The following is a 27,994-nucleotide window of genomic DNA, read 5'->3' as shown; positions in this document are numbered from 1 at the left end:
ATGGAGTCCATGCATGTCCACATCATCACTCCATGTGTCTGCACACACACTAATGGCCAGGAGAAATGTACTCAGCACATTTCATCATACATCCCAGATTGAGACAGGCCATTCAGGAGAAAGAAAGGGAAGATTGTGAGGCAAAAAGAGAATTGAAACCTAGAGGTCCTACCCTGTCAGCATTAACTGGAGTATAAGAAATGGAATTCGGACAGACAGACAGATTCCTGACATCTGCAAACAGCCAAAATGTCCAAAGGGCCTCTGATTCTCTGGCTGGTGATTGAACTTGGGCGGTTTTGTCTGAGTAAGTGTTCTCAGTCCTTCCATCCAGGAGTCCCTGAGGGCTTGGCACCCTGTGATGGATTTGCATGGCTGATCTATAAAACAGAAACCCATTGCATTCCTGCATCCACTCAGCTTCTCTTCTTGGAAGGTCTCTTTCCCTATCTGTGACATAGGGTTTATCCTGAGATTGCTTTGGATGTTTTAGGGTGGGGGTATTTATGTTCATACCAGAAATGGCAATTTAAGAGGAGATATAGATAAGGGATGGGATAACATGCGGACAAGAAACGTCCTTTACAGGTGTTACTAGCACAGTAAACGCCAGGGGAATTTGTTCTGCTAAGAGCTATTATTATAAATCTTATTTTATCTTTATTTTTAGGATTTTTTATTTGCTTCTTGGTTTATTTTATTTTGCGCGGGGTCAGGTGTCCAGATAAGATTTACATTTTCCACACATCGTCTCCAGGTTTTGGACGATGCAAATGTACACACTCAGGGTGGATTGGGACAGACCCTCACATCCTCAGTTATAGGACGGGATGCTGTGGGCTGAGATGAAGTCACATCTTGGTTATTATCTTTTGACACTGAAGACTATAACCCTTTCATGTAAGAAAGGAGAGACCTGGATAAGACCAGTTTAAACAATCTATGACTCTAGGACTAGACAGCATCTAACGTCCCTTGCAGTTTAAACAGTTCCTAGTTTCTGCACATGAATCTTTCAGATGTGCTTCATGAGCAAACACCTGTATTTCAAGAAAACAAGCCTTTGTCCTACTGCTCTTTGCTTATTATTTTCCTCTATAACTCCATGCATTCTCAGGTCTCCACCTAAATCAGGCTTTTTCTGACCACCGGTAGCCTCCAAACTGGTTTAAGTGAATCTGCTATGAGTTCCTGTCCTCCCTGAAGTCTCCCCATTAGAGAACTTATTACCCTGTAGTAGTTGTTCGTTTAACCACCTCTCTCTCCAGAGCGAGTTAATGCGAGTTAATGGAATGAAAGCAGTTCACTTTCTTTATCATTGTTTTTCCTGGTCTTATCTTCTCCTGTGGACTTGCAGTGTGGAGGGTTTGGTGATGGTTGCTATGGTCTCCTTTCCAGCTACTGGCTGGACACTGAGTGAGTGAGCTTCTCCAACCCTACTTGAAGAAGACAGTGCCTGGTGGATGATTTCTTTTGTTTTTTCCATTTGTGCCTTTTCTAAAATGACCCTTTAGAGGACACTGACTACTTGGACTCATTAAGATTAGAGCTGAATCGCTCTTCAGAGAGGCCAAATCAAACCCTTCACTCTGTCAATGATGTGATTGAGACCCAGATTGGGGAAACACCTTGGATAAGATAACCAGTTAGAGAAGGAACCCAGCTGGTGCCAGAACCTAGGTTGTACCCACCATTCTGGGTAATTGCTGAAAAGAGAAACTGATTTAATTTCTTTGTTCCAGGATAATTTTGCAGCTGGAAAGAACAGTCTCTTTCCCATTTCTACATTCTGATATGCTTGGTGATTTGTCTTAATAGCTTATTTGTTTTATGTGGCATTTAATCCTCCACCTCATGTGGACCTGAGAACTATTTCTGAGGTGAGCATGATCTCTCCCCTTTGCCGCATGATGATAATGCTGCTGCTGTTGCTAAGTCGCATCAGTCGTGTCTGACTCTGTGCAACCACACAGACGGCAGCCCACCAGGTTCCCCTGTCCCTGGGATTCTCCAGGCAAGAACACTGGAGTGGGTTGCCATTTCCTTCTCCAATGCATGAAAGTGAAAAGTAAAAGTGAAGACGCTCAGTCATGTCCGACTCTTAGTGACCCCATGGATCGCAGCCTACCAGGCTCCCCCATCCATGGGATCGTCCAGGCAAGAGTACTGGAGTGGGTTGCCATTGCCTTCTCCGTGAAGACAATGAGGTCAGGATTATTGTGGCTTTCCTGCAGAGAACACAAAAGCAGTAACTGGCAGAATGAGGTTTTCATTGTAAGCATAATGGGTGTTTTTCTGCCATGCCTGCTTCCTTTTTTTAACATTAATTTTTAACAAATAAGTAATACAGAAATACCCTTGGTGAAACAATTAAATTGTTACAAAGCTAATATCCTCTTTGACACTACTACCCTCAACCCCAGTCTCTGATCAAGGAGATGCTGACCCAGTGAGTTGGATGTGTGTTCCGTCAGCCACTTTTCTATACATTTACTTTCTTTTTTTTTTTAATTAGTTTATTTTCTATTTTTTAACTTTACAATATTGTATTTGGTTTGCTATACATTGACATGAATCCACCATGGGTATACATTTACTTTCATATGTCTGTGCCTACAAATCCTACAAACTGTTTTTTTAATGGTTTTGTATTTTAAATGTCATTTTGAAATTTCCACTTTTCGTGCACTAATAAGCCTTAGAGTTTTCATACCATTAATTATAAATCTGTCTCATTCTATTAATCTTGTATGTGTGGTTCAATGGAAGGACTGTGCCCTAGGTTAGCTGCTACCCACATACACATGTTCATTCCATCCCACACATATGACCTGTCAGTAAACATTTTCAAATTGGCTTCCTTGTGCATGTGTGCTTTTCTGCAGCAGAAAACACACCATGAAATTTTTCAGGCTTAGTTCCATTTGAGTGTTAACCGAAACTGCAGAATTGCCCCAGAGTGTGGCTGTACCAATTCACATCCCATTTCACTCCAGGTTACTCCAGTCATTTGCTTGATCCCGGACTGGGCAACACTTGATATTATCAATGTTCTAAATTTTTGCCAGTCTGATAGGGGAAATTTACTGGCCACTCATATTTCCTTATCTATCTATGAATTGCCTGTTTTGTCCTTTGCCAGTTAGTTTCCATCTGGAAAAGGCTTTCCTTAGTGAATATGGGGTGCCTCCTTCTGTACTGTGATAGCTGGGAAAATAAACTGTTGAATCTCCAGTGGAAATAATTCTGTCACATATTTTTAAAATTAATTTACCCACTAGTTCTAAGAACAAGCTCATATTTTAGAAATTATTGGTTTTTGGTGCACATGTTCTGCACTGCTATGACAGCTGAGGATGATGACAATTATTCCCCACCCCACCCCCACCCCTTCATGAGGTGGGGCAAAATGGGCTTCTGCAGCATTTACAATGTGTGAAATATCTCCACTGTGGCAAGATAAAGAGACAACAGGTTCAGAGAAGGTCCCAGGCAGGTCTGAATTTACGACCTTTCATCCTGAGAGCAAACTTTGGAAAACCCAGCATTCACATCGTTTGGCTTTACTACCTGGGCAATTGTTAGGACTCATGCTCATCTTCTTTTAGGTAAGGATAGCTGGAAGTTGCTGACTGCTGTGCCAGAGAGGAACACAGTGCTGCTGGCCATGTCTTACACAGTTTAGCCGTTGGGGTTAACAGAGTTAGTGAATGGAGAGTCTTACAGAAGGGCACCTTGAAGAAAACAATGAGCAGAGATCTAGGTACCCAAGAAGGAGCAGGATGTCGTCCTGACGATCTGGAGCTATGGTCTGCCTGGCTGTCCCTTCAATAGCTTGGTTTGATTGAGAATAATCACGGATGCTCAGTTAAACCAGAGGGCTTAATATTTGCAGCAGTGGAAAAGTTTCGTAGATTCTCAGAGATGGAAGTTATCTTAGAAAAGGCACAGAATGAGTATTCAGTAACCTTGGTTGTATACATTACCATGAGCCTCAGTCTTGAGATTCTGACTCAGCGTTGGGCAAGATAACAGGTATTTTTAACAAGCTCCCCAGGCCATGATGATGATCAGTTGAAGTTGGGAAACATAGACACTGCATTTTTCAAATGGTGATATGTTCCACTGCTTATAGCTAAAATGATCAACCTAATCTTCCAGCATCTTTAAGTCACAGCTGCCATTCTAAAGAATTCCTATGATTCCTCTCCAGTTCTAACTTAAAAAAAACCCCACAAACTTCCACCTAGTTTCATATTCTCTAACAACAAACAAATGGTCTAGAGCAATTAATTTCTGAGCAAACTCCAGGAGATAGTGAAGGACAGGGAAGCCTGGCGTGCTGCAGTCCATGGGGTCACAAAGAGTCAAACATGACTTAGTGACTGAACAACAACAGCCTGTCTCCCTGCCATAGTACAATCGGGGTAGAAGACAGAGGGAGACCCATTTGAGGCATTCATGTCAGTAGTACATGATCACTGCCTATTGACATACACTGGGTAGAGTGCTACTTACACCTGTTTATATGAGTTAGTGCAGTTAGATTAAAGGGTCAGAATTTTCCACTGGAGAATTTGTTTTATTGAATGATACTCAAGGTCAGCACATCCGCAAATTAACAAATTAATCAGCAAATCTACAGCAGAGATGGGTTCAGGCTCGGGTAGTCAGCTGTTCCCACTTGAGGGATAGCAGAGTGTGAAGTTAGTAGCTTAGTGGCAGCAAAGGACAGGCCAGAATTTGGGCTAAAGAAACATATACAGTACAACCCTCTTCATCTTCCTGGAAGCATCTGCATGCATGACCCCTGTGGAGCATATTTGAGAGATTTCAATACCTCACAACTTAATTTTCTCATCTTTCCTCACAGCTCCGGTGGCATCACAGATTGTCGTGAGAGCATTTTTGGGTCAGCCAGTGACTTTGCCCTGTACATACTCATCCTGGTCTCCGAATAGTAATAGCATGTGCTGGGGCAAAGGCCAGTGCCCCAACTCCAAATGCAATGATGAGCTTCTCTACACTGATGGGACAAGGGTGGTCTCGAGCAAGTCACCAAAATACCAACTTCAGGGGATTATACAGAGAGGGGATGTCTCCTTGACCATCATCAACACCAACGAAGGTGACCAGAGTGTGTACTGCTGCCGCATAGAGGTGCCTGGCTGGTTCAACGACGTGAAGAAGAACATCCGCCTGGATCTGAGGAGAGGTAAGCACACAGGGGCTGTGTCTGCGGGTGGAGAGGTTCGTGTTCATGGGTCATGGAGTCAGAGGGTGGTGGCAGAGAGACTGAAGCTGCTTAAGCAACGAGTGGACAGATTAAACCTGAGACATGTTTGTGACTAGAGGAGCCACAGTCTGGAGCAAATGCCTGTGAGAGCTGAGGAACCCACAGAAATGAATGAAAGGGTCGAGGGTGAGGAGTAGGGGGTGGGGAAAAGAACCAGTGAAATTCAAGGTCAGTCTGAAAAGGGCAGCTGCTTCTTATTTAGGGAACTGAAGAAATTTGGGCCCAGGGCTTTCAGATCTGCCAGTTTTTATGTGAACTGTATTGATTTTTGCATGTTGGCAAAGATTACAAAAATTTTAAAAACACTGGGTGAACAAAATAAAATGTTTTGTTCATGCATTAGCTTCATCCATAAACTGATAGTGGGCTACTTCCAGTGAGGGGAAAGGGCAGGAGATTTGGAGACAGTCCTAAATAGCAGTTTTTAGGTGGTCTTTCCTTTTTTTCATCAAAAGCTACTATCAGCTGCTTTTGATGAAATTTGAAATATGGCAGAACTCCTAAAGATTTGAGCTGCATGCATGCATGCAGGGTCTATGGTTGAATTATGTAAACAATAATCACCATTCCTGCTAGTCTGGAATGGAGCCTCTCAAAGTCAGCTCTGTGCTCAGCCTGCACCGAGGACCAAGGATTCTTGGGCTCTGTTCTTAATTGGACTGGCATCTCAGAAGGCATATGCATATCACTAGCCATATGTGTAAGAAGCTTCTCAAGTGACTCTCATGGGCTCTAAAATTTGAGAAGAACTGATGTGGATGCTTCTAGTTAGAGAACTTTCATAAGCATTAGTGTATTTTTCTCCCAAAGCAACTTTGTGAGATAGATGGTATTATTTGGATTTGTTGAAGATAAATGATGGCAATCCAAGACTTTGCTTTTCAAACCTGATATAACCATCTACTAATATTATTTTATAATACTGGTTGACCTCAATACTCTATGACATCATTTCTAAGCTCACTTGAAACTAATGATGTCTTTCTGGTCCATTAGAGTTCATGGAAATTTGGCGTATTTAAGAAAAGGTGGTATGTGTAGAATAACTGTTGCTAATGAACCCAAATTCAGATGTTTAGGGGGTGAGCAGTTTTGGCATGAATCAGTCTTTACACTCTGAACTTGTTTGTTTTAGATCTTGATTTTTATTGTGGAAAGAACACCTAGAATGAGGTCTGTTCCCTTCACACATTTCCAAGTTTACAATAAACAATTGTTAACTTGGGTACAATGTGTACAGCAAATCTAGAGCTTCTTCACCTTGCTTGACTGAAATGTTATGCTTAGGTTTCCTTTTGATGCAATCATTCATGCCACAGTTTTCTAGGAACATCTACTAATACCATGGTATGTATTAGATTGGTAGCAGAGAACAACATAAATTCCAGCTTTTCGTTTGTGGAGATTACAGTGTACTAGGAGAGGCAGACATTATATAGCAATCAACAAATAAATGTGTCTTTAGGAAATGCTACAAAATCTGTGGTCATGTATGAGTGTGCAAAAAACATTGTTATTGTAGACTGCGGATGACCTCTTTGCAGAAGTGACCTTTTAGCTGAGACATGAGGTTTAAGGAGGAGTCAGTCTAAGGAAGAGAGGGACTAGGAAGCAGTCAGTAAAAAGTTCCTCCAGAGGGAAGGTCAGTAATATAGTTTAAGAACTGAAGAAAGGCCCGTGGGCAAGGGAATATGAGAAGAATAGAGTGGAGGCATGGGGTTGAAAAGAAAGATCCAGATCAAGAGGGGGGCCCTGTGGGTGGGGTTAGGGATTGGATCGTCACCAGAAGGGCAAGGAGAACTCAGTTAAAACAAAGCTATAAGTTGGGGACTGACATAATTAGGTTTGTCATTGTCAAAGATTACTCTAGCCAGGGTGTGAAAAATAGGTTGGAAAGGCCAAGCATAGAGTTTAGAACCCCAGTTTTCATAGGCATTGTGATGGTCCAGGCTTATGGACCAGGTGAGGCTGTAGAAACACAGACAAAGGGATGGATGCCAGCAATACCTGTGGTGTTTCCCTCTTCCTCTGTCTCCACTTGGTACCAGACATATCGTGTATTGGTTACAGCCCCCACAACCATGCGCTCACCAACCACCCGCCGCCCAACCACCACCACCTCCACCACCACCACTGCCATGACAACAGCCACAGCTGTGCTTCCAACAACAGTCGTGACTACCTCTGACCTCACAACCACACCACCACTTCAGATGAGAACCAGTGCTGCGCTCACAACCACAGCCTCCGTGTGCCCTCTGACAACACTGAGCTCGCTTCCTGAGGAAGACACGGTCCTGCTGACCCTTGAGCCTTCCACCGAGGGGCCCATCCTCACTGCAGGTACCTGGCTCTCCTGGCCATTCTTTCCCTTCTGCTGCTCAGCTGTACCTTAGACCCCTTGGCAGAGGGTTCGCCTACTGAATGGGGCAGCCCAGCAACTTACTCTAGAGTCTGTGTGTGTGTGTGTGTGTGTGTGTGTAGGAGTTTGTCAGGGCTGGGCACCACAGACTGGGCAGTTTAAACAACAAAAGTTTACTTCCCACAATTCTGGAGGCAAGAAGTCTGAGGCTAAGGGGTCGGCGGGGTTGGTTTCTTCCGAGGCCTTCCTCCTGATGTCTGTCTTCTCACTTTGTGCTCATATCCTCTTTCTCCTTTGTGTGTCTGTGTTCTGATCTCCTCTTCATGTGAGAAGATCAGTCATATTTGAGTAGGGCCGTCCATATAGTATCACTTTTGCTTGTTTAAAGGCTCTATCTCCAAATACAGTCATGTTCTGAGTTACTGGAGATTAGGGCTTTAAATATGAATTTATAAGCAGGGGTGGGAGTGAGGTGGAGGTCGGAATTCATCCCATAACTCTGTGTATGCATGTGTGTGGGGGGGGTATAGTTTCATTAAATCATTCCTTTTCATTGTTTTATGGTTTCCTTTTTGGTTCCTATTTTTTTCCTTTGTGTTTTTGAAAAATCAGCATTTTTAGTTCTCAACTTGACTTCCTAGAAGTCTTGCAGACACTTAGTAAAGAACCAGGAAATGTCACCCTGAGTCAGACACCAGCTCCATCCTGCCAGGGCTCAATTCTCTACTTAGGCATTAGAGGAAAGGCCTCCAGATGCCTTAAAATATCCCTTGATGGTGAATTGCCTTCTTGCCTTCCCTCCTTTCTCTCTTCCGTCCCTTCCTCCCCTCTTTCTCCCTTTCTCTTCCTCCCTCCCACCCTCCCTCCTAAATCCTTCTTGATCCTACACCTTGGAACTCTCACTGAGTTACTAGCTCCATTAATTACGGGCCCCTGTCAAAGTTCTCACCATGTTTCAAACTCTAATTCTGCGGTAAAGATATTAGAAAACAATCATGAGATAGCTCAAAGGCTTAGGCATTTCAACTGCCTCAATAAGGCCTGGGTTAATTTAAACAACTTTACAGTAATGAACTGGCTAATTCCATTACACTGTGAGTACTGACCTAAGGTCCATGAACCCTAAGCAAATTTGTATGTTTTATTCCTTTAGTCCTTAAAATAATCATCTTCAGATACAACATTTACAATTCCCCTAGATTCTAAAAATTACTTACAGTCCTTGAAAAAAAAAAACCCGAAATATATATGTGTTAGTCCCTCCGTCATGTTTGACTCTCTACACACCCAAAGACTGTAGTCCACCAGGCTTCTCTGTCTATGGAATTCTCCAGGCAAGAATACTGGAGTGGGTAGCCGATATGTCCCTTCTCTAGGGGATATTTCTGACCCAGGTCTCCTGCATTGTAGGCAGATTCTTTGCCATCTGAGCCAGCAGGGAAGCCTCAAAATATACATAGGGGTCGGGGGCAATTTTTATAGTTGTCTTTGTGCTTGCCTAAAATAAACATAGAAAACTACAAAGACAGCTATAAAAATTACTTGGCACAAGCACCAACGTTTAGCTGCCTTTTATCAAACTTTCTTTCTCTTCCAGAATCAGAGACTGGCCTGCTCCCCAGGACCTCTCAGAGAAGCATTGAGGCGACTTCTCACCGCAGCACTGCCTCGCTCACATCCAGGGGTACGTGGGTGCGGTTCTCTCTTCTTCCCTTGCCCCTTGGGTTGAGGGGAAACACTGAACAGAGTGTCACGGAGTCCGATGACTAGGGATGACTGTTGGGTCCTGTGAGCCATGAAGCCCACCTGGGACACACTGGTGTCAAGACTGTGTTTGTGGCTCATTCCTCCCTATGGATTTTAGAGGGTAAGAGAGACCATTGACCTTGATTCATTGGCTCAGTACTCCATGGTAGATCATCTCTAGAATACCTGCCTGTCCACTCTAGGCTGGGTGGAGCTCTGCTATCTCATCCTACTTCCAAACACTCTGATCTTCTTCCTTGAAGCCCCAGAGGGTGTACTCACTTGACCCTGTGGCTCTGTATGGTGGCAGGAGTGTTCTTTTGTTCATTTGTCCTTTCTTCCTCCTGCCTGACTTCTTTATGTATTTATTAATACTAGGGCCCAGGGGCAGAAAAAGGGCTCCTAGGGTGTCTCAGTGGTAAAGAATCCACCTGCCAAGCAGGAGATGTGGGTTTGATTCCTGGGTTGAGAAGATTCCCCTGGAGAAGGAAATGGCAACCCACTTCAATATTCTTGTCTGGAAATCCCACAGACAGAGAAGCCTGGTGGGCTATGGTCCATGAGGTCACGAAGAGTCAGACACAATTTAGAAACTAATAGCCACAGCAACAGCAGCAACGGCAGAGAATACCCTAAAATTAATTCACAGCCTTGGAGGTGCTAGAAGGGACTGCCTGGGCTTGAATATCAGCTGCACTACTTTTCCCTGGGGGTCTCTGGCCTCTGTTGTGTAATCTCATATAAAAATTTAGATGAGTGTCTGGCTAGCTAGAAAGCATGCAAAAGGTGGCTGTTATCTTAGTAGGTAACAGGAGGATTCTTTACCAGTGATTCACTTTTTCTTAGCCCTAAGGTGAATCATTATGCTCATGAACAGCATGCAGTCTAAGCAGTAAAATCATTTCAAATTTCAAGCACCCAAATATGCATGAGGATTCTCTGTGAACCCAGGGAAACTGGAAAAAAAGTAAACCCTCCTCTGGTAATCGTCACATTTTCCTTTCTTTGAGATTTTTACAGTAGCTTTTTCTTGGTCCCAGGGTTGGATGGTGGGGGAGTGAGGATGAGGGGCTTTTAGCAGCAGCAGTTCTCTTACTGTATCTCTCTGTTTAATAAACCAGCTCAAGCTTCACAGTCCAGAGCAAGCTGGCCTTTCCAGCAAATCAAAGGATTCTCAGAGGGAAAAGTGGTTGGAGATGAGATTTTATATCTTTATCTTGGCACTCCATTTGGATACATAGAAATATGTAGCATGATACTTGGTAAAGGCCTTTCAAATCTGTCATTCACTAAACATGGCTTACCAGGTTACCTCTCTGCCTAGAACATATCAAAATGATGAAGTCTTGACCTCTGTCCTTAAAGGAGTGGGAGAGACAAGCTTGTGTGGAGCAAACCACCATTCAGTTGGCTTTGTTTTGGGATAGAAGTACGAAGAGGTTCCCTGGGGACCCAAAGAAGGGAGAGAAGGATTCTAACTGGGAAAGGAGGCCCAGGATGACTTCTCTCAAAGATCCTTGAATTGGTTCTTCATGAATGAGAACATTTCATTGAGCAGAGTGAACAGGCAGGGTAACAGTTAGAGCAGAGATAGGGGGACTTATAGGAGCATGGAATCTCTGTGATTGTTTGAGTCTAGTTTAATCTAATGGAGACAGGAAGCTAGCAGTAGCCTAGGTTCTTAAAGGACTGATTAATAGGCTGAAGAATTCAGATTTCATTCCAGGGTCCCAAGGAACCATTCATGTGTTTGGAGTAGAGAATGGCATTTTCAGCTCTGTTTGGGGAAAACTTGCTCTGTAAAAAGTTTTAGATGTACAGGAGGGAAGTAAACCTGGAGGCAGAGAGGCTCCCCAGGAGGCTCCTGCTATAATTCAGACAGGAAGGAGTGTCTCGACTAGAATGACGGCAGCAGTAACAGCAGAGAAGGGACAGAGTCAGAGCCATTTAGGACTTGGAATTGAGAGGACTTGGTGGCTGGAGTAAGAAAGGATGACTGAGTCTCTGTACCTGGGAGATTAGATGATGTGATGGGTTCACCAGTAAAGGAACCCCAGGAGGAAGAGTGAAAATCATTTGGGTGATCTTGAGTTTGCAGTGCCCCTGGGAGATGTCTAACAGGAAGTTGGAAATGTGGGGCTGGGCAGACCTACAGATGCCTTGGTGGGGATTGGTGTCTGATGACTGGCACCTCCCTCTGGTCAAATATCATTACTGTGATGATACAGCATAAGTGCTGAAACTTACACTGTATCAAAACTTTCATACATATCATCTCATAGGGGAGAGTTCAGGATTGTCGATATAATTTTGGAAGTCACTGATAACAAGTGACAGTTACTGAGTGCTTTTAGGAAAAGGCTGGGCTTGATGCCTTCAGTGCATTATCTCATAGTCAAGCATTGTCCAGATATGTGAGGAAGATTGTATTGTTACATTCGTTATAAAGGAGAAGAAATTGAGGTGTGGAGAGGTTAAGACATTTGCCAGAGTTTGAACCCCAGGTCTCCTGGCTGTTGAAACTAAGCTCTTAAACCCTTGACTCTATTGTCTCATTAGCAGAGGGGATAACTGAAGATCCTTTGGCATTGTCTGAATGCCCTACAAGAATGGAAGGATGAAGGCAGACACCCCACCTCCTTATAGGAACAAGTACCTTGAGAGAGGATGTAGTGAAGGCAGAAAAGCCAGCTGAGGATGCAGAGAGGGCCAGCAAAGGTAGAAAGGGGTCCAGGAGACAAAGGTTATGGAGTGTGTAGGTAAATATGAGGAAATTCTAAATGCTGGTTAGTAGGAACAGGTGTTTAGACAGTGACCATGAACTATGGCAGGAAGACCATTAAGGAAACAGGGTAAGCTCGTGGGTGGACACCCTAACATCCAATGCTGAGCAATTGTCAGAGAAGAAATGTTCGATGTTCTTTCAAGGAGTTGGAGGGTGAATATTTAGAGAGGAGGAAGGGTGAAGGAGAAGGCTTGTCCTGGTATATGAGAAAGAGAGACAATCAAAAATGGGAGAAGCAGGGATTGTGTCTTGATGTGGAGATAGGAGACAAGGGAGTTAGGTTGGTATAAACGAAAGGAGAAGCACAATCAGATCTCATGTTGACCTCCCAGGGAGGTAGGAGAAGACTGGGGAATCAAGACCTTGAACTTTGGGATCACCCAGCCCATCTATACCAGGCCTGGCCATGGGCTGGAACCACAGAGAACTTATTCAAAACATAGATGGCCCTACTCTGTCCAAGACTTGCAGAGCAAAGTAAGTCAGAAAGAGAAAAACAAATATTGTATACTAATGCATACATGTGGAATCTAGAAAAATAGTACTGATGAACCTATTTGCAGGGAAGGCATAGAGACACAGACATAGAGATTGGACTTGCAGATGCAATGGGGGACTGAGAGGGTGGGATGAACTGAGAAAGTAGCATTGACATATATACACTACCATGTGTAAAATACATAACTAGTGGGAAGCTGCTATATAACACAGGGAGCACAGCCTGGCACTCTGTGATGACCTAGAAGGGTGGGATGGAAAGGGGGAGGGAGGCTCAGAAGGGAGGAGATGTATACATATATAATGTGACTGGTTCACATTGTTGTAAAGCAGAAACCAACACAACACTGTAAGGCAATTATGCTCCAATTAAAGACAAAGCAAGCCAGAACAACAAAAGATTTGCAGAATGAGGACCTCTAAGGGTCTAGGGGTAGGTCCAAGGACCTGAAGCCCAACCCTGGCCCCAGAGGGCATATAGGAACTGCTGGCGTGGTAGACTGTCTTCATTCTGCATGGAAGGAAACAGGCACAGAGGCACAAAAAAAGATCAAATAGAGACAAAGTAGGTCATACGTAGGACTCTCTTCTGGCTCCTGAATCAGAGCTGTCCCGCCTTCGCTGCACTATTTCCTTGAAGCCAAAATTGAGCCCTGTCAGAACTTGACACTCTCTGGACCCTCAGTTTATCAAGGGCATAAAGGACTTGTAGGAAGAATTGGCACCAAGTTCAGCAGAAGGAACAAACGAAGACAGAAATGAAGCAAAGCTCATTTTCAGTCACAAATGCCGGTGTTAAGAGGAAAGAAATCGGATGCGGCTGATTTCAAAGGCAACATCTTTTGCGAGGCATTAGCCGACTTGTTTTATCTCTCAGGCCCAGTGCTGTTCCTGCGCTGGAATCAGTTGGGAGGCCGGCAGTCTGGGGATAAAGGAAAAAGGACAAAAAGTGGATTCTCAGGATGCTTCTCTCAATAGTGTTGCATTCTACCAACCGTACAAATGGTTTTTTCTTTCATTAATAAAGTTGGAATTGAATCGTGTAATTCTAGCATGTGACAGTTCACCTTCAGAAAGGTCAACCAAATAAGACGAAAGGAAGTTGCCAAGCTTTAGGAGAGGCATGTCCATGGTAAGGTGATCAGAGAGTGAAAATGAAATTACATACCAGCCGCTGAAACTAGAACTTGAAGCTGCCTCTAAGAGGGTCCTCACCCGTGGTTAGCCAGGTGAGCTGCGTGATCACTGCAGACCAGAGTGTCCCGCGGACACCAAGTCAGGCGCAGGAGGCTGGGATCAGTGGGTAAACCACAGCAAGCTCTGTGAAGAGGTGAGGAATCCGTTCTCCCACTGTGAACAAGTCAATGAACAAAGCTACCAATGGCCCTTGGCGAGAACCTCCTCACACTTGTAGAATCTTAACTCCTGTGAAACCCAGGAGCAGAAGAGGAGAATGGAAGTGGAATTTGGAAGCAGACACCATTGTTCTACCTTTAGTAGCATTTGGCACTAGCTTTGCACCTTTGGGCAAAATACGAGACCTCTCTGGGCTTCAGTTTCCTCCTCTTTCAAAAATTCTGCCCAAGTTTACTTACCTCATAGATTCATTTCAAAGTCCAAATATGAAAATAAATGTGAAAGTGTTTTGTACATTTTCAACTACAGCAGCAATATCAATAATAATAATTTTTAGAATCTCTTTCCAGAAACTGCACTCATCTAGACAGCAGAGGGCTAGGGTTCCATTCCAACTGGACCACTTCCCGCTGTGCTATGAAATAGCGTGGTCAGTCACCCTCCAGCACTGATCTTTTCAGAGCAAGTGTGTGTGAGCTCTTGCTAAATATTCTGAAGGCCAAAGAACCAGAGCACAAGAGCCTGGGCTCTGCAGGTGGAAAATCCTGGCTCTGAAGTTTGCTTTCTGCCTTTCTAGTTCTGTCAGTTGAACCAGTGGCCTGACATCACGAGGCCGTAGGACTCCTGCTGTGAGATGAGGATATTCCTGGTGCCCAGCACAGAACACTCTGAGATCAAACGTGGGAAACACCTGGCACTGTGCTGGGCATGAAGCAAGTGCTTGGTACCTGGTATCTACTTATTACTGCTGTTGCTAATAATCCAGAGGGTTCTCTGTGAAATGCGCACCTTGCCCACTCCCGCAATGAAGACCTGTTGATCAGCTGGTGGGGCAGAGCAGGGATAGGCATTGCCCTACAGAGAGGAGTCCGGGGGGGAAGGGGTAGAGATGACGTCTTGTCTGTGTTTCACCGAGACATGCAGATACCAGCACGTGAAAGCAGTAGCCTGAGGTGGTGACTCTGGGCTCTCACAAGGATGAGGACGTTTGTGTTGCTGGGACATCCTTGGAGGCAGTGAAAGTTTGAGGCAAAGTTTGGAACTGAGTGACTCTTAAATAATGATGTTCTAGAATTTCTGGTGTCCTTTGGTTACCTCACCTGTGTGAAATGTGAAGTCATCGTTTCTCCCCTTTATGAGCCACTTTGGACACTGATACTTAATTTGCTGTTTCCTTTCAAAATTAAGTAGATCCTACCCAATTTTGCCCTTGGAGGTAAGGAACGCCAGATTCACGTAGGTGATGCTCTGTTGATTGATTGAAGTTCATAGTACTCTTGTTGATCATTCAGAGGTCTCCAAAATTTAAAGAGAGCATGTGAATTCAGTAAATGACTCTTTCTATTTTCAAAACGTGTTTTGAAATTCCATATCTGTCTTAATGCTGCCAAGTGAGGTCAGAAAATATGGGTTCTGGCCACTCACTTTCATTGTTACTCATCACTGTGAAACTTTGAGTGAGTGAAACTGTCTCTCTAGATTTAAATTTTTCTCTTGATTAAAACAAGGAAATCAGAAAAGATAATTTTGAATTTCTTTCAAATCTAAAATATTCAGACTTTGGGATCCTTTTGGGGTCCTTTGGATTTTTAAGGCCATACCACAACTAATCCACAAGGGGGCAGCATAAGCCAGCTGCTACCTATGAAAGGTAAGAAGAAACTTCTCTGAAGTCTTGAAGTTGTCACTTTTAAAATTCTGCTGCTGCTGCTGCTGCTGCTAAGTCGCTTCAGCCGTGTCCGACTCTGTGCGACCCCACTGACGGCAGCCCACCAGGCTTCCCTGTCCCTGGGATTCTCCAGGCAAGAACACTGGAGTGGGTTGCCATTGCCTTCTCCTTTAAGATTCTAGGAGCGTGTTAAGATTGTATCATGGAACTGACATTTCAGCGTTAAATTTATTTTAAAAGTAGAGACAGATGAGTCCCAGTGTCTATGAATTCAGTAATGAGTCAGCATATGCAATATATGCACTGAGAAGATAGTGCCAGGTAATTTCTTGTGTGAAGTTAAATGGTTAGAGCGTTCATGTTTTCAAATACGATTTTAATATGCCCTTATTCTTTTCTATAAAAGTGGTTCCATCATGATTTTTTGAGTCATTGAGAGCTGGGTTTAAATTTCCTTTTATTGTCTGTGTTACCTCAGGTAGAGTGGTTTAAATGTTCAGCCTCAGTTTACACATCTGTGAAATGGGTTTTATAAGCACCAAAATGAAATAAGTTACATGAAGTGCTCATCCCTATGCTAGGCCTGCTAAGGTGCTCAGTAACTGATTCTGAGAGGAAGTTCCTAGGAATTTTGAAGCACATTTACTAGAAATAGGGGCAATTTGCAGAATGGATTCTTTAAAAATTTTCTAGCCTAAAAATTCAGTGCCATTCCAGAACTGCACAAAGCACATGGTTTTATTTGAGTAAGAGAGTGGGGTCTAGTCTACCCCCTCAGACATAAAACCACCTTGAAAGGAACTCTCTCATCATCTTAGGGTCTGAAGGCTTTCAAAATTGTACTCAAACCTCATGGCATTCCCTGCTTCCACAGACACTGTCTCTGCACTGGTAGATTCTCTTACCAGTAGTCCGCAGACTTTTCTGTGAGGGGCCAGCTAGTACATCTTCAGGCCTACAAGCCGCCGTGCTGTCCCCTGCCACAGCTACTTAACCCTGCCTTAGCCCTGCAGGAGCAGCTGGAGACAACACATATGCCTCCAACAAATGATGCCTCCAGGCTTCCACAGCACCGTATCAATGGACAATGAAATACCAATTGCCTGCAGTTTTCATGTGTTATGATTTCTTCTTTTGATTTTTTTCCCCCAACCATTAAAAAATATAAAAAGGATTCTTGACTCTGAGGCTGCGCAAAAACAGGTAGCAGGGGGATCTGGCCCTTAGGCCATCCCTTGCAGGGCTCGATCTAGACTGTCCAGATAGCAGATGCATTTCTTAGAAAGGGCAGCTGTGAGTTTATTTCCATAGGTTCATTTTCCAGAGTGTGCAATGAACATCACCCCCTACCCTACTAGATGAGAAGTCCTCTGAAGGGAAAGGATATTTTCATGCCATACTGTTAAAGTTTAAACTTTATTTTTCATGTTAAGAAATAAATACATGCTCTCGTAAAAGAAAAAATTAAAACTATAAAATGGAAGTTTCTTGTTTTTCAAATATTTCCCCCAGTCATCGCCCTAATGATTTAGACCAGGGGATAATACTGTAACAGTTTGCGCTATGTCCTCTCGGATCATTTTTTTTTTCCTTAACAACATAGTATAACAGCAATTAAAACAAATTTTTTTTCAAATTGTTTTCATAGTGATTCTCTCTATATTCTTTTAAATCTTGCTTTAAAGTTCATTCAGCATTTTTTTTCAGTAAGTCTTTACTGCCAGGCTACTACGTATCATGCATAGATTAGATTGAGCTATATAAAATGGCTGGTATTTAAGCCATTTTTAAAAACTTTTTATTTTGAAATAGTTTTGGACTCCCACAGACTTGCAGAAAACAGTACAGAGAGATCTATACATTCCTCCAGCTTCCCCTAGTGGTAAGATCTTACATTACAGTGAATTATCAAAAAGCAGAAATTTACATTGTTGCAATACAATTAACTTGACTACAAATTCTACTTAGATTTCACTAGTTTTTATATGCACCCATTATTATAAAAACATATTTGACCTGTTAAAGCAACTAATATGTATACCCTAGTTCATCTTTATATTCCTCAGTACTCAGATCTTGAGAGGACCTTTTTTCTAATAGCACCACAAACCCTTTCTTTGGCTGCAGGTGAATGAGTTTCTAACAGCTATCTTCAAAGTTTCACTTAGAACATCACTGTGGTCTGGCTCCAGATAAATGACACACACCCCAACAGTTTTCCCTTAACTAAGGCATTTTGCAGAGTTTCTAGTAATTAACAGAAGATACACAGACTATTTTGAGCTTCCCTGGTAGCTCAGTAGTAAAGAATCCATCTGCCAATGCAAGACACAAGAGTTCGATCCCTGGGTCAGGAAGATGCCCTGGAGAAGGCAATGGGAACCCACTCCAGTATTCTTGCCTGGAAAATCCCATGGACAGAGGAGCCTGGAGGGCTACAGTCCATGGGGTCACAAAGAGTCAGACACAACTTAGCAACTAAACAACACAGAACATTTTATAAAGTCTTCACATTTGAGAAAATCTAGAAATCATTTAAAGTATTAATAAAAAAATTGAATTGCCTATAATATTTCCACTCAAAGTCAGATATAGTTAGCCTTTTAGGATTTCTTTTTAGGTTTCTTTGGGGAACAAGAAGTATGTATGTGTTTGTGTATATATTTTGAAGTATTTATGTATTCATTCCCTATACTAAGTATAGCTTTATATCCTTAAAAAATTAGTATGTAATGATAATTTTCTCAGGTCATTCAAATACTTTGTAAAAAGTTATCCAGAGATATAAAGGTTAAATGGGACATAACAAAATCAGTTGGCGAAATAGCAGCATTTTCAGATGAATAAACTGTGGCTTAGAGAGAGAAAATATCTTGCCCAAGGTCACAGAGCCAGGAAGTCTGGGGGAAATATTTAGTGGCGGTAAAGAGTTAGCGAGGCTGATTGGCAGTCTCACTGTGCTCTGAGGTCTAGGGTTGATTTTTTAACAGAAATTCCATTTTATCAGAGTACCCATGCATACCCAGAACTCAAGAGCCTAAAATTAAACCAGCAAACCATACTAACTTACAGTGAGAATCTAGCTGCCAAGGGGTTCCAATATTGAAGTTTTTTTGTGTAAATACATTCTCACCTTGTAGGAAAATCAGATATTAATCAGAAGCGTTGGTGAGTGCCTTTACCTGGGAAAAGCATGGTTAATTTTTAAGATTCTTTTGTTGTTCTTATTACAATACTAATTTAAGATAGATACTACACATATGTGGCCAAAGTACAAAGCATACAAAGAACTTGTAAATAAAAAGTAACTTTCCTTTCATCCCTTGTGCAGACCCACTGTTGTCTAGGAAGATCTTAGAGGCCAGTGTCTCTGTGTTAGTTTTCTGTTGCTGTTATAACAATTTACCAGAATGGTAGTCCCACAGACAGAGGAGCCTGGTGGGCTACAGTCCATGGGGTGGCAAAGACTTGGACACGACTGAGTGAGTGAACATGAGTGGCTTAAAACAGCACAGATTTTTTTTTACAGCTCTGGAGGTCAGAACCTAAAATCAAAATGTTGATTGGGCTACTTGGCTTCTGAATTCTCTAGGGGAAAATCGAATTCCTTGCCTTTTCCAGCTTTTAGATGTCACTTGCTTTCTTTGTCTTTGGACCCATTCCTCCATCTATAAGTCAACAACATAACACCTCTAAATCTTTCTCTTTGACCTTTTTTCCCATCATCACGTAACCCAACTTTGGCATTTTGACCTTCCTCTTATAAGGATACTTGTGATTGCATTAGGGCCACTGGCTAACCGAGGATAATCTTCCCATCTCAAGATCCTTCGCTTACTTGCATTGCAAAGTCTCTTTTGCTGTGTACATATCACAGATTTCAAAGATTAGAACATGATAACTTTGGGTGTCGTTACTCTGCCTCACATAGTCTCCAAGCAACTCATTCTTCCCTCTTGACCAGAATAATAATGTATTACAAGCAGTAAAACATTTATTGACAATTTGTTCAACCATACCTCCACCTAGCACGTACATGCTGAAATATATCCCTCCTGGATAAATGTTGCAAGGATTGAATTTAATTAAATATAAACAGGAGCTCTCAATTTCCGCACTCCCAGTGGATGGCCTTGCACAGTCCAGGTGAGTACTGAGCCCTCTCTGGAGACCACTGTTCTGGACCATCCCTTTTCTAGATTCAATGCAAATCATTATACTGAGCATTCCTTCTTGTCTCAGTGTGACATGCAGTTTACATGGTACAGTTGTGCTTGAACTCCACTGTAATAAGGTTGTTAGGAGCATAGATGTTGGTGTCCATCTGACAGGTTCAAATTCCAGCCCCACCACCTTCAACCTGTCTGACCTTGGTCACATTGGAACCTCAGTTTTTTTCACTGGCAATATGTGACAACATCTTCCCTGCAGGGTTGTTCCTGATGATTAATTTTCAGTGGAATGCTAATAATATGATATTAGATTAATGCTCTTTTGAGCTTAAATGCCAGGCCTTTCAATTCCATTTAGTCTTCTCACATGTGCTCAGCACCCATTTCCTGATTCCTTCTTAGGCTTTCTCATCCTTTGTATGTCAGTTCCCTTTCATTCCTGCATCAGGTTCCCAGGGCTGTGGTAATAGTATCACAAACCAAGTGGCTTAAAACAACAGAAATTTATTCACTCACAGTCCCGGAGGCCAGCAGTCTGAAATCCATGTGTCAGCAGAGCCCTGTCCTCTCTGAATTCAGGCTCTAGAGGAGAGTATTTCCTTGCCTCTTCCAGCTTCTGGTGCTGTAGGGATTCCTTGATTTATGGCAGCATCACTCCCATCTCTGCTTCTGTAGTCACATGACCTTCTCTGCTTGTGTCTCCCTGTGTCCTCTTTTCTTCCTAGAAAGATACCAGCCATTGGTGTCTTTGAGGGCCGCTCCTAAATCTAGGATGACTTCATCTGAAAATCCTTAACTAATTACATCTGTAAAGACCCTATTTCTAGATAAGGTTGCAAGATGAGGCTCTGCTTGCACACGATTGTTGAGGCAGTCAGGAGCTCTTCCCACTGTGTTCGTAGTGCCATGTTATCTCTGCTCTTTGTTCTTAATAAACTCACTCTCTTCTGAAATGCCCCGGGTCTGAAAATGTGGGCACTGCAAGCACAGTGGGCCAACCTGACCATTTTCATTGGTTGATAGCCCATTTTTATATTCTCAAGACAAAGAAAATTCCTGCTGGAAAGTTGGAGCTAGGTGATTGGTTGGGGCACTAAAGAGTGTTTACTGGAGTGTGCCTTTTCGTCTAACTGGAAGTCAGGAAGCTTGTTAGCGATGATCAGGGCAATTTGGCAATGGTTACGAAGGGGCACAGTCAGTTTCAGAGGTCACCTTGGTTCTGGGCTCTGCTTCTATGGCCTTGGTGCAAGGCCTTGCAGCTGTGGCCTGGGGCAGGACTCAACAAGATTTTAGGAGGTGTGGGGACAACATTCCACCTACTACAGTTGCCCCCTGACAGAACTGCTTTTCTGGCAAGTTCTGGGAGGCCCTTGCCTTTGCCTGAATGTGCTCATGGCAGGATTCAGGGCCTTGAAAGTGTAAAGCCAGCAGAATACAGAAGACAAGAAACAGTAGTCTGCCCCTGACTCCCACCCCTGCCATTAGCATTGCTGCTGTTCACGAAGAAGAAAAGCCAGCCATCGATGTGTATTTCTTGTTGCTTTTTGGTATATAACGCTGCAGTCCTATGAGGGCTTCCATTCGGGTTTCTGGCATTTTCAAAAGAAAGAGGAGGAAGAAAAGGAGAAAGAGAAGAAGAGAAAGTACTGTTTGGTATCACTCAGCAGTGTTTGTCTCCGTTTAGAAGACTTCAATTTAAAATACAGATTGCTGCTGCTGCTGTTAAGTTGCTTCAGTCGTGTCCAACTCTGTGCGACCCCATAGACGGCAGCCCACCAGGCTCTCCAGTCCCTGGGATTCTCCAGGCAAGAACACTGGAGTGGGTTGCCATTTCCTTCTCCAATGCATGAAAGTGAAAAGTGAAAGTGAAGTCATTCAGTCGTGTCCAACTCAGCGACCCCATGGACTTCAGCCCACCAGGCTCCTCCATCCATAGGATTTTCCAGGCAAGAGTACTGGAGTGGAAAATACAGATTAGCTCCAACAAAACTGACCCAGGCTGGCTTTTCTCTTTGATGGTTTCAGTTTCAGGCTTACCTATCACAAATGATTGTAATACAACAGGATTTTGTCAGACCAGGGTAGGAATTTTGAATATTTACCTGCAATTTCCAGCTCTAGGGAATAATAGCTAGGAGAAAAACAACATTAACTAAGTTGTAGGATATGAAAACATGCTGAATTTACCCCCTCTACGTTTTCTGCTCCTAGGCATTCTACAAGTCACTTTCCCTTGAAACATGCTCTCTTGTATCAAATTATAAACCTTACAAACTCTGTCACATTTCTCCTTTTGCCTTGAGTGTGAGGAAGCTTGGGGGAAACAGTGATCAATTTCAAGAATGATTAGCCTGGATTGTTACATTCGGGCCTCCTCTATGTGTGGCTCTGTGTTCTGCTTTGGGAAGTTTTTCTTGCACAGATGACTTTGCATCCCTGCCGGACATTCTCCCCTGCCCTGGGACACTGCTCTCGCTCCCTCCCTGCTCTCTGCCTGCTTCCTATTCCTTCTCCACCACCTCCTCTGACTTCCTCTTTCTGGACGAGCAGCCCTTGGGTTTCTTGTACACCCTGAGGTTTGTGTCTGCTCCCTGGATCCTGATGACTCCCAAAGCGGTATCTCCAGCTCCAACCTCTTCCCCAGTTTGATTCAGATTCAAATCGGTCAGCTGCTTATTATGCAAATAGTGTTTGCACTGTTCCTGGGGTACGTCCATCAGTGACTCTAAATTTGATCTCCTCACCTTTCTCCCCCTGCCTTGCACATCTGCTCTTCCCAATCTGCTGACACTGGGTCAGGCAATGGCCCAGTGTCACGAGGAGCAATAAGCTTCAAGTTATCTGAGACTCATTTCAGTTCTGAGACTAACTCAGCTTTGAGTTATCTGAGACTTATCTCTTCCAGGAGATAGTGAAGGACGGGGAAGCCTGGGGTTCTGCAGTCCATGGGGTCACAAAGAGTTGGACACGACTTAGCTACTGAACAACAACAACCCTTCTCTAATGTGCTATACATTTCATGAGGGTGGGGTCATGCCATATTCATCTCTGCATTCTTTTAATGCCCAGAACCATGCTTAGCACTTGGTAGATTCTGTTTTCCTGGTTGAACTCAACTATGTTATAAATAAATGATTCCATGTCTCAGCTTAAATTTCACATTCTCAAGAATGTGACCTTCAAGAACAGGTCAGCCATCCTTATGATATATCCCTCTGATATCTTATACTATTTCTGCCCAGAGTTTTGCACAATTACTTTTCCAGCTATTCACAGTATTTGTTTAAATTTGGTTGTCTATACTAAGTTGTAAGGGACTTACTAAAGAGCCTTTACTGGTGGCTCAAAGGTAAAGAATACACCTGCCAATGCAGGACACAAGAGTTTAATCCCTGGGTCAGGAAAATCCCTTGGAGAAGGAAATGGCAACCCGCTCCAGTGTTCTTGACTGGGAATTCCCATGAACAGAGGAGACTGGCAGGCTGCAGTCCATAGGATCGCAAAAGAGTCAGACATGACTTCCCAACTAAACAACAACAACTAAGCTGTAAATTCCATTGAGAAGGTCGATAGTACAGCTAGAATAGTGCATGGCCTATTATAAACACTTAATAAAAATTTGTTAACCGATAGACCAAAAAATTTTCTTTCAGGATAAAAGTCCTGAATTTACTGGTGGTTAAAGAAAAATTAGATTCAATTGCCTGGTGGCCTAATGACTCACTCTACCCATCTATAAAATGGAGATGCTCCTGGGGGACAATATTAGACAGCAGATGAGCTTTAACTAGAAATACATCAAAACAAAAATGGATAAATAAATTATGCAAAAAAGGAAGGCCAGGATTAAAAGATTAAGCACATCAACTAAAACGTTTCAGGATGTAGCATTTTATTCTCCCATAGGAAATATAATCATTATTTTCTCTTTCTCCTCAGCACCTGAGACATCATTTCTTGTGCAAAATGAAGTCAAACCAGAACAGGTAAAAATTTGTGTGAAGTATTTTGAAGTATATGACTTAGAGTTTTAAAATCCACAATAAACGTTTGCAGAAATGTATTAGGGGGAGCATATCTATCCAAGGGCAAAATGCATTACAACTGTTATGAAATAGTGAAGGAATTTGTAGACACTCTTGGCAGAAATGACATTAATGTCATCACTTCTATATGTATAGATGCTTTGAAAAGAAAAAAAGAAATATATATGTATAAAAACATTGACACTATTATGTGGTCCCTCTGGTGGCCCAGGATTAGGGACAACCTATAGCATCAACACCTGTCACCAGCATTCCTCTTATTTTCTGAGCTTATCTGTCATTCATTTTTATTATTACAAAAGTGATTCAAACTGCTTCATGGGAATCCTTCAGGCAGTATAAACAGCCTATAAACGAAAAGTGAAGGTCTCATCCCTTCTTCCTTCTTCCCTTTCTCTCTCCTCAAAGAGAGGTGATTGTGCTGCCTTTACTGCCTTGTAAGAGAAAGGACTGGAAGCTGGAGGGATGCAGCCTGGCCTGGCCGATGGGACCTGGTGTAGCCCTCAGGGAACTGGATACTGCCCACAGAGCGGTACTTCTCAGACTATTTGGTGTCAGGACCCCTTTATATTCATAAAAATTAGAACTGAGAAATTAAAATCAATATGAATTCATTAAAAGGGATAACAAATATGTTAACGCAAATAATATTTTATGAAAAATAAGGACATTTTCCCAGGTCTTCCCTGGTGGTCCAGGCATTAAGACACTGTGCTTCCAGTGCAGGGGGTGTAAGTTTGATCCTTGGTTGGGGAACTAAGATCCCACATGCTGTGTGGTGTGGTCAAGAAAACAAAAACAAATAACCTACTTTTCCCTGAATGAAAAAAATATTAGGAAAGTGGCATTGTTTTACATTTTTACAAGTCTTATTAATGTCTGGCTCAGTAAGGGATACAGGATCTCATGTCTGCTTTCATATTACATCATCAGCGCCTGGACACCTTCACAACACAGATCATACAATTGCAATCTCTGGGAAACTGCAATGCAGGTCTCATGAAAGAATGACAGTAAAAATAGCAAATAATGTGTCCTGAAAATCATTTTGATCTCATGGAGGGATCCCCTGACTATACTTTGAGAATCACTGCTGCAGAAAATTTGAAATCAAGTTCTACCTTCTCTTTTACCTGGTTACCTCTAGAAGTCTAAGTCAGCCAGGAGAAGAACCGAACAGGGTAGGTTGAACTGAAAGGATTTAGGCGATGGCTGGCAAAGTGATTTGACAGTGGAGAGCACAGCTCACAGCAATCTGCCTAATGCTTAAGAGTTAGGAAAATCTGGGGGCTCTGGGTAAAACGTTTCAGATTCTCCAAGAATTATTTTTTTAAGTTTAACTTGTAAGGCTGGCTTTGTTCTTGAGATGCATTGGGCAAAATGTGGTGGGCTGCAGGGAGAGGGTGACATCACTGGCAGGTGTGCTGGTGATGGCAAACAGGGAGGATGACATTGGGAAATGAGTGGCCAATGGGCTTCCCTGTGTCTCATCAGATAAGAATGACCAGCAACTACGAGCTGCTCATAATCATTGCTCCCTCCCTGGGATTTGTGCTGTTGGCACTGCTGCTGGCGTTTTTCCTTCGAGGTAAGGAGGGCAGGACCAGGTGGGGTGAAGCCTTTCAGAGCTTTGGAAACTCCAGGAGGATCTGAGAGTGGATGGATTTTGCTTCCTGCCCCTGTCTGCTCTCCCCCGCCCCATTCCTTAGAGTCCCACTTCTATCATTGCCCTCATCTATCAAGGAGGATAACAGGTAAACTCATTCTCCCTAAGATGCCAAAGGCTTTGAGCATCATCTCCCGATAGAGTTTATGTTTTGAGAAAGAAAAACAACATAAAAGAAGAGCACCTTTGTTTATTGGACACTTCCTCTGTGTGTTTTCTGATGCTGTATTTTTGACATCTCCTAATTCATTTCATCCTCCTGACTCCCTTAAGTGGGAAGTACTGTCTTATCATTGTCTTAGGGTGGAGGACTCTTCTGGTTGGGAATGCCTCCAGGAAGAGAGTATCAGTCAGCCCAGTCTTCTTATTTGTTAGCTTAAAGTAAAACTTCCTAACCTAAGATCCAGAGAGAGAACTCCAGGGAACCAGTAAACTCCTTGAAATGTTCACATCTGTATTTTTCAGGGGGCAGGGTGCATGATTGTCATTAGATTCTCCAGCTGGTCCATAACCTTGTATCTGCCCTCCCCCATCTTCAAAAAAAAAAGTTTTGAAGCAACGCATAAGGAAGTCACGAACCAGGGTTTATCGTTTTCATGCAAAGTACAGGCACATAAAATGGTCCTGTAAAAATGGGGGGGGCAATTTCTCTACAGTCATTAATAGAAGCTGATAATAAGTGAGGATCTCTGACTAGCAATAATCAGCTCAGCCTGTCTGAGCAACAATAGTGAAACTTACGTGTCTCTACACCTATCCCTAGTGCACACTGCAAAAGGAAATTTGGAGCTTAGTGGACATTTGCCATTAACCGTCATACAAAGTCATGTTACAGTTTGGGAAATGCTGGGTATATGTCCTAAGGAAGTGTTTTAAAACCCAAGTGAGTAACTGAATTTAAGTAATTTAAGAATAAAGCAGCTTAGGGAATTCCCTGATGATCCAGGGGTTAAAACTCTGCACTTCCAATGCAGGGTGCACAGGTTCAAACCCTGGTCAGGGAACTAAGATCCCATAAGCCATACTGCATGGCCAAAAATAAGGAACTTAAAACCGTTGTCTATAATGTACAATCTTGTAATTGGTGGGCAGTAATCAGGGGCCAAAAGAAGTAATCATCTGATCTGGGAAAGGAGTGGCTTTCTCTGCCAAGTCCAGTTCTTGTTTCCACCTTTGGACCACCTCTGCTATTCATAAGGTTCCCCAGCATTTTGTTCACATAAGTACAGCTACTCTGCTTCTAACATGGGCTTGTCTTTTCAGGGAAATTCGTGACAGCCAATTGTTTCCAGAAACACACCAGGTAATTCATCTTGCATGAGTGATTGCTGTAATGATTGTACAAGCTGTTGCAAATGATCAGATACTATTCAGTGGTTTAATGCCTTGGGCTTGCATTCTGATTAAATATAGCGTTGGAGAGATGTGGCCTTAGAGGTAAAAAAGTTGTGGGGATTCAGCTTACATTAACCCCTGTCTTGGATAACACTGTGGTATTTGTTCAATATGCAAATATAGTGGCAAGTTCCATTAACAGAAGAATGACACAAAAGAAGGAAGGGGATCTGCCATTCTACCCACTGTTTGCTCAGCTCCGGGTGACGCACTTCAAAAGGTCATCGTTAAACTGGGGTTCATTGAAGGAGCATTGGCAGCATGGAAAATGAAAAAACATAAACAGTTTCATTCCTGGGATTTAATTCCTCTACCAAATTACGCCGCAGGACCAGTTTTTTGTTTTATCTTTAAAAAAAAAACAGTTTGAAGAGTCTCTGGAAAGTGATTTTGCCTATCTGTCCTGTTACATAGCTTTTTTGGAAAAGAAATGAAAGGATTTGGTGTAAACTGTGATTAAGAACTTGCTTTCACTTAATAATTGCATCAATACTACAATATCTATAAATAAGTAAATATTAATAAGTAGGGAAATTGAGGGTTAGCAAGGTAATTTTTCAAAGTCATACCTGGAGATCCTCCTGGTAAACAAACACATTTAGATCATGATTTTATGTTTTGCTAACACAAGAACTTTAAATCTCCTTATTATAATAGATAGGCAAAAAGCCTTTTATCTCCTGTGGCCTCAGTTTTGCCATCTGTGAAATAAGAGGCTTGGACTGGATGGACTCTGAGCCATTTTAACTCTAACAGCCCTTGGTTAGTCATTTTGTAATTTAGCAGCATCCATTGGTTGCTGGTCTTGGTGTTCTCATCAGCAGGCTCTCTTCTCTCTTTATAGGTTAGACAATGTTGGAGAAGGTAAAGATGTCCTCAGTGGAACAGAAGATGAAGATGGTCTTTTCACACTGTAATGTGCCCCTTTTTCTTAGGACTGACGATGTGGGTATGACACATGAATCATCAAAATAAGTCTTAGAATTTTTTTTGAATCAATCTA

At 42.7% G+C, this 27,994-nt stretch overlaps 1 protein-coding gene and 1 long non-coding RNA gene across 2 annotated transcripts; one reads left to right on the top strand and one right to left on the bottom strand.

Annotated features, from left to right (window-relative positions):
- Window positions 1-189: 189 nt before the first annotated feature.
- Window positions 190-27,994, top strand: TIMD4 (T cell immunoglobulin and mucin domain containing 4). The gene is made up of 8 exons (XM_081501900.1): window positions 190-307; window positions 4,874-5,215; window positions 7,367-7,639; window positions 9,256-9,342; window positions 23,824-23,870; window positions 25,425-25,518; window positions 26,860-26,899; window positions 27,836-27,994. The coding sequence occupies exons 1-8, from the start codon at window positions 250-252 to the stop codon at window positions 27,906-27,908; spliced, it is 1,014 nt and encodes a 337-aa protein (XP_081358026.1). The 5' UTR covers window positions 190-249; the 3' UTR covers window positions 27,909-27,994.
- On the bottom strand, window positions 13,447-15,074 carry LOC145510511 (uncharacterized). Its single transcript, XR_014057073.1, has 3 exons — window positions 14,833-15,074; window positions 13,856-14,037; window positions 13,447-13,609 (listed from the first exon to the last, which is right to left on the bottom strand). It is a non-coding gene; the product is annotated as an uncharacterized LOC145510511 (long non-coding RNA).

Source organism: Giraffa tippelskirchi, chromosome 6, assembly GCF_054371585.1.
Source record: "Giraffa tippelskirchi isolate mGirTip1 chromosome 6, T2T-mGirTip1v1.2.pri, whole genome shotgun sequence".
In the NCBI taxonomy this organism is placed as follows: Eukaryota; Metazoa; Chordata; class Mammalia; order Artiodactyla; family Giraffidae; genus Giraffa; species Giraffa tippelskirchi.
The sequence above is the reverse complement of the archived record's forward strand: the minus strand, read 5'-3'. Positions and strand labels throughout refer to the sequence as shown.